We start from the raw sequence: 14743 nt of genomic DNA, 5'->3' as shown, positions 1-14743 counted from the left end.
AATGTTAAAAGTTTGAATTAATGTCATGACATGCTTTGAAACTGCATTCAAGCTGTACCTACGTATCTTAGTTGCTTGTATGTTGCAGAAGCAGAAGTAACTATTTGTCTTCATGAAGCACTTGACATGGTGAAAATACTGAATAATTGTATGTATAATGCACCTCCATATGTACACAGTTGCACAGTTTTCATATACATAAGTCATAAGTTATTTTAATTGATAGAAATCACATCTGTGTTATATGGAAAAATTTAGTCACATTTTATGTGCTTAATTAATAGCTGAAAATTACACACCTGTAGGCAAAAGAATTATATAATGCAAGATCTGTGGAGTGTGAAAAACTAAAGAGAGAGAATTCATCTTTAAAGGAGCTGGAAAAGGTAAATATGTTTGTTTCATTTTATGAGAAGTTGTTATAGAGAAATCCTTTCTTCCATTTAAGTGCTTTGAAGAAAAAATTCTTATTCTTTAACATTGATTAGATTTCACCAATGATATAAATTCTTATAATTCTTTAATAACAGAGGAAAAATTATTTTTTGTTCATTTCCAATTGGTAAAATTGATAAGCAGCATGTATCATTTTACCTAACATTGCAGTTTCTGTCTTAGTACTATGTAATATGAGAGTCTAAGGTCATGTGATGGCCATTTCAAATTTCACTTGTTTGTAGATCATGTCAGTTAGTACTGTTGTGCAGATTCTTAGCACAACAGTGCAGCTGCTAATACCCACTTGCAAGCATTGTGGGTAAGATATGTTAAAAGTTTGAATTAATGTCATGACATGCTTTGAAACTGAATTCAAGCTGTACATGTATCAGGAAAACTTTGCTTAACGTGAATTCGATATGTGCAATCGAGTGAAATTATACTCTTTCCCTCTTTAAGCAAATGATTAATCAGTTAGCATGATTTTTTTACATTATGTGAAATTTTACATTACACAATTTTTTTTCGCCAGTCTGCAGCGAGCAGAAAAGCTGGAAGTCATTAAGAGACATGAAAGTGGTTCTAGTAATAAATACAATGACTGTGTGAAACCTGGGATACAGCGAGTCTACAGTTTGTACTATATTAAATAACAGCAACGAATACAAAGAACAAGGAAAATTGCTACTGGTTCTTTAAGCATGCAGATTGCCCGAGCCATTTAATAATCAAGATGGAGCGTCTTCTATCACTCTGGATTGAGGATTATAATCAAAAAAGAATACCTCTTAGTACAGGTAATATTCAGGCAAAAGCTCTCATATTTTTACCTCATTGAAAGAGACCAAATTTCAAGAGGAATGTGAAAACTTTACTGCAAGGTTAGGATAGTTACCATTTTAAAAATTGAGCTGGACTGCATAATGTAAAAATAACTGGGAAATCTGCTAGTGCTGATAAAGATTCTGCAGCCAGGTATCCTGAAGAATTGCAAAGGATAATTCAGGAGGGTGATTATGATGATCAGCAAATATTAAATGTCGACAAAACTGGTCTCTTTTGGAAGCATATACCAACAAAAACTTTCCTACCTAAAACTGAATCATCTCAACCAGGATACAAAGTATCTAAAGATTGTCTTTTATTTTTATTTTTACGCTTTTATTAGGAGGCAATGCGTAGGCTTTAAACTCAAGCCTCAACTATAAACTCATGATAAACTCAACTATGTTAGTTTATCGTGCAAAAAATTCCAAAATCTAACGTTATTGAAGAAATTAGCACAATTGAAGAAGAGTTTGGATTTAATGAACTGGATAATGAAGATGTGAGAAACTTGCCCGATTCCCATTCAGTTAAGCGAGAATGATCTCCTTCAACTAGAAAAATAGGAGCATATGAAGGAGGAGAAGTTAAGGAGTGCGAACAAGAAGAGAATGTTATGACTTGGAAGCTAACTGCAAAAGATCTTGGGTTAGTCTTCAGTCGCATTGAGCATGCTAAAGAAATTTTGTTTGATGCTGATCCTGACTGTGGAACTGCTTATTAGGAACCTAGCATTAAAAATGGAGGCGTCTTTGGAGAGTATATTTTTTGGGGGATGAGTAGAATTTTACATAATTTCTTGAGCCTTGTACAGGTTGTTCGGGATAAATTTGACAGTTTCGTAAGGAAAAAGAAAATCTTCTTTGTATCTATTAAATTTAATGAATTGACAAAAAAACATTACAGGCAGAGTTAATTACAATACTATCAACAAGATTTACTCAAAATAACCACCATTAGCATCGATCACAGCTTCAATTCTGCTTCGGAACCTCGAACAAGCTGATGCTACAGTCTCCCTGGGAAGGGCCGCAAAAACTGTTTTAATTTTATCCATTAACTGGGCTTTTGTATTACTGGAAGTGCGATTGGTGTCTTTTTCAACTGCGCCCCATACAAAATAATCCATGGGGTTAAGGTCTGGGGAGTTTGGAGGCCAAACATTTGGACTGGTGAAGTCGTAGAAATTTTCAGACAACCATTTTTGACTTTTCCCAGAGGTGTGGCAAGGGGCCGAATCCTGCTGCCATACATACGGCCTACCATTGGCTACCCTTGTTATCCAGGGCTTGACTACAGTTAGCAACTCCAAGAACAAAGCCCGAATTCCAATGCCAGGGTTCTTCAACACCTGTTCCTGCAGATTTGCGAGGAATTCTGCTGTACGAATGCAATCAGATCGTCTGCTAGGGATGGATCTTTCTTCTTGCTACATCCTCGTAGTCACCATTGCAAGTCTCTAGTTCATGCCTGATTGTTTTTACTGTATTCAGGGAGCATTGGGCAGCAGTCGTAATATCCTTATTTTGATGGCGGGCACGAATCATCATGATACAAGTTATTCTCTTCCATGATTCAGGTGGGTTCCAGCTATCCATCCTTTCTGACATCTTGTATATGAATGAAGAAGGGTCCAAACTTTTAAATGAAGAGAAGTGTGTGTTAATACATGTAACTTACGGAAAAATATAATTAATTATAAATATGTCAAATTTATCCCGAACACCCTGTATATGAGTATTGACACATAAAAGTATAATAAAAGTTTAGCTTTCAGAAGTGAACTGTACTCAGATATAAAAATATATTATTGGGGGAAAAATGAAAGTATTTGTAAACAAGAACTGAACTTTGGAGATGGCAAAATCTTAAGATGTAGATAGATTCAACTATAGAAGTATGTGGTGATTTTTTTTTGTAGGATAAAAAAATTCAGATGGTGAATACAAGAAGGTAGAAGCAGTACTGGCATAGGAGTATCATAAGAAATAAACAGATATGCTCAGAGAGAATGTAAAAAAGCTATATATGAAAGTAGCTGAAAGCAAGGATAAGACTGGCAAAAAAAAAAAAAAAATAGAATATTTGATATTTGTCACAGGTTTAAAAATGTTGAAGGCTATAGCAAAAAGCTTAGAAATAGATAAAACATTAATATAAAGATATATAAACGTTAATATAAAGAGATGATGAAGATGACAAAAACTGAAGAAAAGTTATCTCAAATAATTACTTTGAAGATTATTATTATTATTACGGGTATCTCCATGGAGTCAGTAGACTCATCGTGGGAGATCCAAACCAGCAAAACAAATCTATCATATCTCTTCTTGAATTCATTTACCGACGAAGAACTCGCAACTGAGACAGGCAACGAATTCCACTCATTGACCACCCTCCAGGCGAAAAACCTCGTTCTCGCACCCTTGTTAACCACACTTTTCTTCCATTTCCAGGGATGACCTCTTGTTCTTCCATCACTATCACATAGCTGAAAATTTCCCCTGCATCAATCTTATAAAAATCTTTTAGTAATTTAAATGTTTCTATCATATCCCCCTTTCTCCGCCTATCAACCAACCTCTGCAATCCACAAGCTCTCAATCTATCAATGTAGGGGAGCATTTTTTACATCACTCACCAACTTAGTCACTCTCCTCTGAACCCTTTCCACAACCTCCTCATCTCTGAGGAATAATGTTATACCTTACACACTTTATCAGTATTATGAATAATTGTGAACTAAACAAGGGAATGTGCACAAACAGTTCATTAAAACACTCATATTAATTAGTAATTAATAAAATAAACTGCTAAATATTAAAAAAACTGGAGAGCACTATAAAAATGAATCCTATAATTTATAATATGATATTCTAAATATTTACTGAAAGCTAAACTAAAATTCATGCTTATTCTTTTTTAACCATGAGCACTAGTGTATGGAGTTTTTACATTTTCTGATAGGAATTATTTTAACTAAAACTGAATTGAGTAATTTTGGTGTGAGATATGGCAACTGAAAGACAGATTATTGGTTGTTGGAAATTATTATCTGTCACTCTAATGAATAGCTGATAATTTTTTTTCCCTATGCATTCCATGTATTATTTCTAATGAACCCAAATTGAATTCCTTCTTAATGTTAGCAAGATTACAAATTATCTACACTTGACTACTGTTCTTGCCATTTAAGTCATACAGAAAAATTATTTTTTTGAACATAATATGTAGCTGATTAAAATCATTATTCTTAGATGTATCTATAACTAACAAACATGTATGTTTCCCTCTTAAAGATATGTTGTTTATTAAACTTTTTTCTCCTTTAGGCTGAAACAAAATGTAAAAAAGCATGTAAGTTTTTGATAATTTTTTTTTACCAAATAAGTATATATATATATATATATATATTATCTTTGATATAATTGATTGACTCAGTTGAGAGACATATTTTTGAAGTAGATTAAATTACTAGAAACTGAGAGACAAAAATAGAAACACTATATATTAAAAAATAGTCTTCTTAAAGACCAGTGAAGTCTTCTTAGAAGACTTCATTGGTGCATTATAATGCAAACAATTGCATTACATTGCAAGAGAATATTAAAACTCCAATACATCGTGTATCACTTCATTGTTGGGTGCATTCATGCGTTCATGATCTCATGAACACCAAAGTTGAATTGCAGCACAGTAACAGTCTGAAAGATTATAACAGAAGTTAGTGTTGAAATGTACTGGGTTGAGGATGATTTCTTTAGATTCCACAATTTTCTTCCCAGTTCATCATAGCATCGAAAGATATTTTCCGATTTCTTCCATATGACTCTTTGAGTTCTAGTTTTTGTCATTAGTATCAGCATAATTGAGGACGTAATTAGACAGAGTGCAGGCTCTAGTTTTGCATATGCAATGTCTCTCTTATGTTCTTCTAGGTGTAACTCATGGATTTTTCAGTCTGGCCAAAATAAGGCATGTTGCAGTTGCACCAAATACAGCAAATGCCGGGATATTTTATGTTTTAGTTTAGGCGTACTGAGTAAGGAATGGACCTTGGGTAGAGGAGTGAAATAAATTTTGTCTCTTTGTTTCTAGTCATTTAATTAACTTCAAAATATATATACATCATCATCATGCTTGTCAAGGATTTAGGCCTAGAGTGCCTTTTCCAGCCTTAATCATCGTTGAATCTCTTAAGAGAATACCTTGGTTTTCTTTCTTTTAGTGGTTGTAATTTAATGCTTGTTTTGGTATTCTTTCTATTTTTATTCTTTCAACATGTTCCATCCATTTATGTTTATATATTTTTAATTTTTTTTCTGTTACTGATTCCTGGTTTAATTCTTCCATAATTTCTTCATTTTTTTTTTTTTTTTTTTTTTGTGATTGAATAGAGTATGCTTTGCAGTTTTTCACATAAACTTAATTTCAGCTGTTATTAATGTTATTAATATTGTCATCATCATCATCAAATTCCTGCCATGTACCCACAAGGGGTGTACAGAATATGATAGTATTACATGAAAAAAATTATATCATTACTAACTTCCTATCTACAATTTTCCTCCAAATCAGTCTGTTACTTGTCAAGATGCCAGTATTATCATTATCAGATCTTATATTTCTATCGTCTAAGGCACATTTTACCGTATCAATCCACCTATATCTTGGGCTTCCTCTGGGTCGTTTTGCTGCCAACCTGGCAGAGAACACTTGTTTTGCTAATCTTTCCTCGCCCATTCTGTTTAGGTGACCATACCACCTGAAATTAGCTCTGCTAACGCATTCCTGGATGCAGACAATATCAAGTTCTTTCCTAATATCCTCGTTTTTAATATGATATTGCCATTGATGCCATCTGTTCACGCCTCTAATCCTTCTCAGGACTCTCATATCTGCGGTCTCTAGTCTTTGGTCAGATGTTTTACTTCTGACCCAGCTCTCAGATCCATAAGTTAAAACTGGTTTGAACACTGTCTTGTATACAGCTAATTTAGTGTTCCGACTAATTTCTCTCTTATTCCATATGAATTTATTCAATTGACTTCCCACCATACCAGCCTTGCTGATTCTGTTGTCTATTTCTATATTTAATTTACCATCTTCAGTAAAAATCGTGCCAAAGTAGCTGAAATGTTTTACTTGTTCCACAGGTTCTCCATTCACAACACAGTTGACATTTTCAATGATTCTGCCTATTTTCATTGTCTTTGTCTTTTTATTGCTGACTTTCATACCATATCTATTACAACAGCTATTCAATTTAGTCAGAGAATCTTGCAGACTTGTAGCGGATTTATTTAGAAGTATAACATCATCTGCATAAAGCAAAGAGCTGACATTAACAGCTCCAATTTTGATATCATGTTTAATACCACTTTCCTTCATAATGTGATCCATATAGATAATGAATAACAGAGGGGATAATGTACATCCTTGTCTCACACCAGATTTAACATTAAACCATCTTCCTGTACTTCCTTCAATTCTAACTGCTGACTTACAACTCAAATAAAGACTAAGTATTGCTTGATATAATGCCCCATTGACACCATATAACTGCAGCGTATTGAATAGCTTCTCTCTTGGCACCTTATCATATGCCTTTTCCAAATCGACAAAACTTAAATAGAGATCTTTGTTATATTCCCATGCTTTCTCAACTATTTGTCGTAAAGTGAAGATCTGATCCTGACAGCCTCTATTTGGCCTGAATCCAGCTTGTTCTTCACCAAGCTTTTCTTCCACAATTCTTCTCAACTGTTTCTCAAGTATATTTGCATAGATTTTGCCAGGAACACTCAGTAGGGAACACACAAAAAGACAATATTAATATTGTCTTTTTGTTTTATTGTCCAGATTTCACTTCATGCAATAGGAACTGGTAAGACTAAAACACACCCACCCACCCACCCCTTTACTGTTTCTCTGAGACATCATGTGATAAAAAAATTTCCAAAATCTGTATCATATAAATGGAAATTTCACTCATACAGCAGTATTATGTTATTGATTCACTTATACCTTTGAAAGATTGCATAGTGATATAACAGATATCACAAGGATTTGTTATACCTGCAACAATCTGTTAATCGTTAATTCTTTTTTTTTTTTTTTTTTTCAATAATTCAGATCATTCTTTTTTATGTAGTGCTTTATTGTTCATGTAAAATGTCATGCCCAATATATTATGCAACTTTTCTTAACTTTTTGAATAAGGCGGTTTTAAATACATTTGAAATATGCTTTTCAAGTAAAGTTACATGATCAAATTTTAAAATCAGAAATCGAACAATGAAACTTGTTTCTGTGTATGATCCCACAGAAGAAGTGGAGGAATTTTTTGGGATCATTTGAGAAAACAACTGACACATGGAAAAGCTGGTCCTTGTTAGAGATATAAAACAGGATAGGAAATACTATAAATTCTAGGCATATGGAAATATTTTGAGAAAAGCTGGAGAAAAAGGCAGAGTTAATAATAATTGGAAATGCCAATGCATGCATTTCTGTTCAGGACATGAAATAGTCTTCACTAACACCATGTTTCAACTCAACATATATATTAAATTAAACTTGCCAAGAAATTATGTTGTTTAATTCTTGATTCAAAGTGCAATCCGACAAAGTTTGCACATGAAGTATCTTCACAACAAGACAATTTTTATGTGGAGACCAATAATTTCACAGCAGTATTAAAAAAAAGTCTTGAGTATGTTATTTTCAATAGTCATATCTTCCCACTGGTGCAGGATACAAGAGCACATACAGGAGATTTGATATTGGAAGTTATCATCACTTAGTTTTAAGTAGGATAAAAATAAATATCCAAAGAAAAATATATGAGAAAGTTTTAAAAAGCATTAAAGTCATGCTGCTTTTAGAGGTAAACTGTAGACACACACATGATTTCAGCTTATACAAATTATTCTATAAGTAGCACTTGCATATCAGTAGCACTTAAAATTGCTGGATTGTCCTCGTTAGCTTTTGATCATCAGCAAGCAGTTAAACATCTCCTTTTGGGTTCTTCCAAATATCATTAATGTGTAGATTGAACAACAATTCTTGAAGGTATGATCTCTGTTACACCACTGGTCACTTTAAATCTGGCAGATTAATCCCCCCCCCCATCCAATTAATTACCATTTTCTGATACCTGCCGGCTACCCATTTACTCAATTCAACATTTATATTCCAGTCCCACATTCTTCAGTTTATGAAGTATTTCATTTGGAGGAATAAAATATGGAGGTATGAAAATTTTACTGTGGCTGCATTGCATAATTCATAAGGCTTGATCAGAAAGTTGTCCAGATAATTAGAGGAGTGCTCTCATAGCTCATTTATAAAAAGAGAGAGAAAATTTAATAGGGAAATTCCTCAATAATTTTCCTGTTGAATATCCCATGCAAGGATGTTTATATAGGATTTATGGAAGTATAAGAGGCTAAGAAAAATCATTTAAAGGGGAAACTTGGAAAAGTGGGTTCAGGCCAAATGGAGGGTTGTCAGCATCAGACAATCAGTTGAGAATTCATGGGAAAATAATAATTATCTATATTTAAATTTTCCAGATTTGGAAAAGGCATGTAACAAGGTGCCAAAAGAAAACTGTGAAAAGCACTGCAATTATATTTTGTAAATTGACATATCATTGAGCAATACATAATCTATATTTTAGTTGTAAATCTGTAGTTAGAATTGTAGGAGGTATAGGGAGATGGTTTGATATAAAATGACGTGAGATAAGCGTGCATACTGTCTCCACTGTTATTTATCATTTCATAATGTATAGATTACATTATAAAAGAAAGTGGCACTAGGTCCGATATAAGTTTGGAAGTGTTAATCGCAGCTGTTTACTTTATGCAGATGATGCTAGTTTATTTAACGGTAATGATTCACAGCACAGAATGATAAGAAAATAAGATTTATTAACTTTTTAGCTGGTATTATATCCAGCATCTTCAAAGCACAAGAGGTTTGTCACAATTCATGAAACAACAATTTGGTATAGCAGTGGGAGGTAGTTTTAAAAAAAACTAATGGGCAAGGAACTCAAGTCCTGATTGGCACCATCTATTATCGGATAAGGAGAGAGAGAGAAAAAATAAGTATTAATTATATCTTAAATGACTGTCTCTTACATTTTTGGTAAATTGATACATCCATACTTGTTGAGTTTGAGTATGTTTTAAAGCTGCTGCTGATTCCAAAAACAATCTCTCTGACTTGTAATGACTTCTGTGTAGCACTTTTGTTTTCTTCCGTTTGATCCTATGTGAAGTGTTCCTTCGTAGAAAAAGTTTGGGAAACGCTGGATTACCCTATTATCGGAATGGATTCTCCTTCTGTTGACATGTGCAGAAGTGTTGAAAGGTCTCGTATCTTGAAATTATGCACCGCATAACTTCAAGGGATGGGAGGGGATATGAAAGGACTGTTGGAAGAAGTAAGCAGGAAAAGTGAGATACAACACTACTGAGTTAAAAACGATCACTATGATAGCAGATAATTCACTGTGCAGGTTGTGTGGAAGAAATGGATATGAGTTTTTGAATATATGGAGTGAGTTTGATGGTAGAAAAGATTTGCATAAGAATGATTCCTTGAACTCGAATGAATTTGTGATCAGAAGCCTGTAGAAATTAGCCAGGGAAACTAGATCATGGGAGGAATGGTGATAATGCATGTGTAAGTTCAGTGATGGTATGCAAACGAGATAATGATAGGAATTTCATTGATCATGGTTATATATATATATATATATATATATCTTACATAGGGATGAAATTGTATGTTTTGGGTTCAGACTTTGTGAGTATATCTGGGGAGGGGAAAAGAGAAAGTTGGCAAGCAGGCTGTAGATGTAAGCATAAGAAAAAGCTGGGTGGTAACTTGTTATTGTCTATGCACAAATGTCAGTAGCATCAGGAACAAACAGGTTGAGTTTATTTCTTTTGTGAAAAAGATTTGGTGACAAGTGAAACTTAGGTATCAGAGTCAGATGTTGTAACTGGAATTGAGTATAAAAGGTGTAGCATTTTTGGGAAAGATAGAATAAACAGGACAGGAGGTGGAGGGGGGGGGTATTAATGATATCTGATATGAATCCAATTTGGGTAGAAACGCTTGAAAGCAACAATAGTTAATAATGGCCCACATAACAGTGAGTTCAAGGCTATCTGGTGGGAAGTGGAGGCTAATAGGATGAAATATATGGTAGGGTGTTGCTACAGATCTGGCGGTTCAGTTGCTGGGGATGATGAAATATAGCATCAAATTATCCTATGAGTACAAAGCACGTAATCTTTATGGGTGACTTAAATTATCTGAACATTCATTGTGCAGCAGTAAAAAAATCATAAGAGTGAAGGATAATTTGAGTTGTTGCAAGACAACTTTCTTGAGCAGCGTGCGAAAGAAGCATGATGATAGTGATCATGCTATACTGACCTGAGAAGTAACCAAGTATATCAATTCCAATTAGGACAGGTTATGTTCTGAACTACAAGCTTTAAATTATTACAGACCCAGTAGAATACTATCTTTAGTCCAATGGTATCAGTTACCGAATGGGAAGGATATCAGCAAAATACTGGAAGTTTTGAAAAGGTATTAAGTTAGTCATTATCTGAATCTATCCTTGGAGTTTGAATAACAAATAGGGTTGGAGTTAAAAGGGATGTGCCATCTTATTAAACAGGAGGTTCATAAGATGATTATGTGGAAGGAATATTGTGAAAATAAGAATGAGAAGAGTTATGAAATATATAAAATGCAGTCCAGATAAGTTACAGATATTGTACAGATAGCTAAATCAAAGTACAGAAAGAATTGGCTTTGCAGTCTACAGGTAATCCAAAAGAATTTTATTGTTAATTTTATTTATTTTATAAGTAAAAGAAAGAATGAATGTGGAAGAAAAGCTTGACTGAATACGAGCAGTACCTTTTGTGTCAAAAGCTGATGGGATTGTTGAAATAACAAGCACTCCCCTCTAAGATTTATCCACCAGGTGTATGCAACATGGCACTCAGTACTATCACTACATTGGCTATAGAGATAGAGTTCATGAGAATGAGGTTCAAGAGCTTTAGCATAACTTGGATAAGAATTTGGCATTAGGCACCAATGGGATATCAGCATGTATAAACAAATCGATTAGGCTTTGATATATTTGCTTGAGGCTCAGTTCAGAAAAGATTCTATAGCAATGGAAAGAATGTATGATTTTTTTTTTGTGTAAGGGTGGTGCAAAAACAGATGCCTAACTACTAACCTATCAGTACTATAGGTCATGCAACCTTTCATGTGTGGATCAGATATATATATATATATATATACAGGGTGTTCGGGATAAATTTGACATATTTATAATTAATTATATTTTTCCGTAAGTTACATGTATTAACACACACTTCTCTTCATTTAAAAGTTTGGACCCTTCTTCATTCATATACAAGATGTCAGAAAGGATGGATAGCTGGAACCCACCTGAATCATGGAAGAGAATAACTTGTATCATGATGATTCGTGCCCGCCATCAAAATAAGGATATTACGACTGCTGCCCAATGCTCCCTGAATACAGTAAAAACAATCAGGCATGAACTAGAGACTTGCAATGGTGACTACGAGGATGTAGCAAGAAGAAAGATCCCTAGCAGACGATCTGATTGCGTTCGTACAGCAGAATTCCTCGCAAATCTGCAGGAACAGGTGTTGAAGAACCCTGGCATTGGAATTCGGGCTTTGTTCGTGGAGTTGCTAACTGTAGTCAAGCCCTGGATAACAAGGGTAGCCAATGGTAGGCCGTATGTATGGCAGCAGGATTCGGCCCCTTGCCACACCTCTGGGAAAAGTCAAAAATGGTTGTCTGAAAATTTCTACAACTTCACCAGTCCAAATGTTTGGCCTCCAAACTCCCCAGACCTTAACCCCATGGATTATTTTGTATGGGGCGCAGTTGAAAAAGACACCAATCGCACTTCCAGTAATACAAAAGCCCAGTTAATGGATAAAATTAAAACAGTTTTTGCGGCCCTTCCCAGGGAGACTGTAGCATCAGCTTGTTCGAGGTTCCGAAGCAGAATTGAAGCTGTGATCGATGCTAATGGTGGTTATTTTGAGTAAATCTTGTTGATAGTATTGTAATTAACTCTGCCTGTAATGTTTTTTTGTCAATTCATTAAATTTAATAGATACAAAGAAGATTTTCTTTTTCCTTATGAAACTGTCAAATTTATCCCGAACACCCTGTATATATATATATCTATCTGATCCACACATGAAAGATTGCAAGACTTGTAGCATATTAGTGTATGCTGGCAAGAGGCTAAGAAGAAAGGAGCAGTCTATTCACTTTTTTTTTTTAGCCTCTTCCCAGCATGAAGGTTATATTCTTTGTGGGAGGCTGTTCCACAGAAATTGATGGAATGAAATAGAATGCAGAGCAGTTGGTTTGGTAAATTCCAAGCTAGAACTGTAAATATGTGTCATTAGCAATAGCTCTTTTATCTTATGATTTTGGAGGAGAGTGGAAGAATAATAGTAGCCAATTCAAAACATTATCCATAGAAGTATCAATGGAACAGGCATAAGGCAGAAACTGAATGTGTGTCTATAGGAGAAAATGATCTTAGAGGATTTTGGTGCACTATCCCAAATATGTGAGCAATAGTCCATAGTTTGGCAGATTTGGGATTTGTACAGAGTTAGCAGCTGAAAAGTACAGTTTTTGTGGCTGCAGAAGCTGTAGTTGAGATGTGTTTGTGCCAGGAAAGGTTAGAGGTGTAGGTCAAGTCCATGGAGGGAAATCTGAACAAGTTTGGATATCAGGTTATTATTGAAGTTAGGGAAAGGGATGTGAGCTCTTTATTGCGAGCTATCAGACAGGATTAAGTTTTGGTGGCACTGACGTTTACAAGGTTTTCCTTGCCCATTAGAATATAGTTAGGTGATCAGAGGTCAGGATTCTAACAATTGGGCGCTACAAGGTTTGTCAAATGAACAGGAAGAATTCAGTATACAGTCATCTATGAAGATTGATAGGATTTGAAGTCTGTGAGAGCAGGTCATTTATGTACAGGAGAAAGAGAATGAGTGAGAGTATAGAACCCTGTCGTAGTTCAGCATTAGTAAGGAAATCAAAGGAGAGAAAACCATCCACCATGACTCATAGTGAGTGACCAGTAAGAAAGTTGGTGATCCATTACAGAGTATGAAAGGCAGATCAAGGATAGTAATTTGCTAAGTGGACCCCTCTGCCAAACCCAATCAAATGCTTTTGAGGACATCAAGAGCGACTATGTGAGGTACTCCAAATATTTCCATAGCTTGAGTCCAGAGGTGGATGGTGAAGGCTAGAAGAATGTATACAGAATGATATTTTTGGACATTGCTAAAGTATTTGATAGAATACCACATGAAAAACTGTTGCATAAACTGTAAAATATCAGATGGGAATATAAACTGTTGATAAGTGGATATTGATGGAGAGATATAAGAAAATGATATGTGGTGGGCATGAATCTGCCAGAATTAAGGTGACCAGCAGTTCATCCCAGAGATTAGTCTTTGCACCATTATTGTTGAATCTATACATTAATGATGGGAAGGATCTGACAAGGGGAGAATCAGTTTGCTGATGGTGCAAGGATACACAAGACAATCAGGGATGCTACTTATATCCAGCACTTACAGAATGATTTGAATAAGCCAGAAATGATAATTGCTTTCAGTAGTTTCAGTAGTAGTAAACGTAAAGTTATGTACTTTGGCATAATATTTTCAGCAGCATATTATATTGGTGGAATTATGCTATGAGAAACTTACTAGGGGTCTTGAAGTTATGATGGATAGGAATTTGAAGTTGCAAAGTTGCAAATATAACCCAGAATATAATTGCAGTACTGAAACAAACATTGACAAGGATAAAGAAGTCATTTTGCCTCTTGCAAGGCTTTCATATGTCCTCACCTGGGCTACTGTATGCACATTTGGTCTCCTGTTATTCAGAACAGATAAAGATGCTGTGAAAAAGGTACGAAAAGTTACAAGTTATGAAGATTATATTGCATTATGGAATGTTTATTATAAGGATAGATGGAGAGCATATGGACTGCAGATCCTAGTGCACAAGAGAAAGAGGGATGATGTGATTAAGGTCTATAAACTTCTAGGTGTTATAGGATACCATCTGATGAACTTTTTTTTATTATAAGGGAGGGCAAAGGAAAGAATGTGGGGCATCCATGGAAGTTCAGTGATTAACCCCCCCCCCCCTTTTTGCAAACACATGCAACATTTTTTGCAAAAAAAAATGTTGCATGTGTTTTTCTGAAATTTTACAAGTCAGATTTTCAGATGTGCATAATGTTAGGCAAAATTTCCTATAGATTAAGAATGACATTAAGTGTTCTCTATCTTAAAGGATTTTTTTTTATAATTTCATCTCTGAGACATTCAGTATA

At 34.7% G+C, this 14743-nt stretch overlaps 1 protein-coding gene across 3 annotated transcripts in view; it reads left to right on the top strand.

Moving 5' to 3' along the window:
* Positions 1–14743, top strand: part of LOC150108520 (F-BAR domain only protein 2) — a 521764-nt gene that overhangs the window by 86362 nt on the left and 420659 nt on the right. For all 3 annotated transcript variants that reach the window (XM_090390828.1, XM_090390826.1, XM_090390825.1), the window contains exons 6-7: positions 306–386; positions 4596–4620. In XM_090390828.1, the coding sequence (XP_090246954.1) occupies positions 306–386; positions 4596–4620 (106 nt within the window). The remainder of the gene's footprint in view (positions 1–305; positions 387–4595; positions 4621–14743) is intronic.

This window comes from Typopeltis vanoorti, chromosome 3 (assembly GCF_054136105.1).
Source record: "Typopeltis vanoorti isolate ZY-2024b chromosome 3, IOZ_Tvanoo_1.0, whole genome shotgun sequence".
NCBI classification, from domain to species: Eukaryota; Metazoa; Arthropoda; class Arachnida; order Uropygi; family Thelyphonidae; genus Typopeltis; species Typopeltis vanoorti.
Note: the sequence above shows the minus strand (reverse complement) of the source record. Positions and strands in the feature narration are given on the sequence as shown.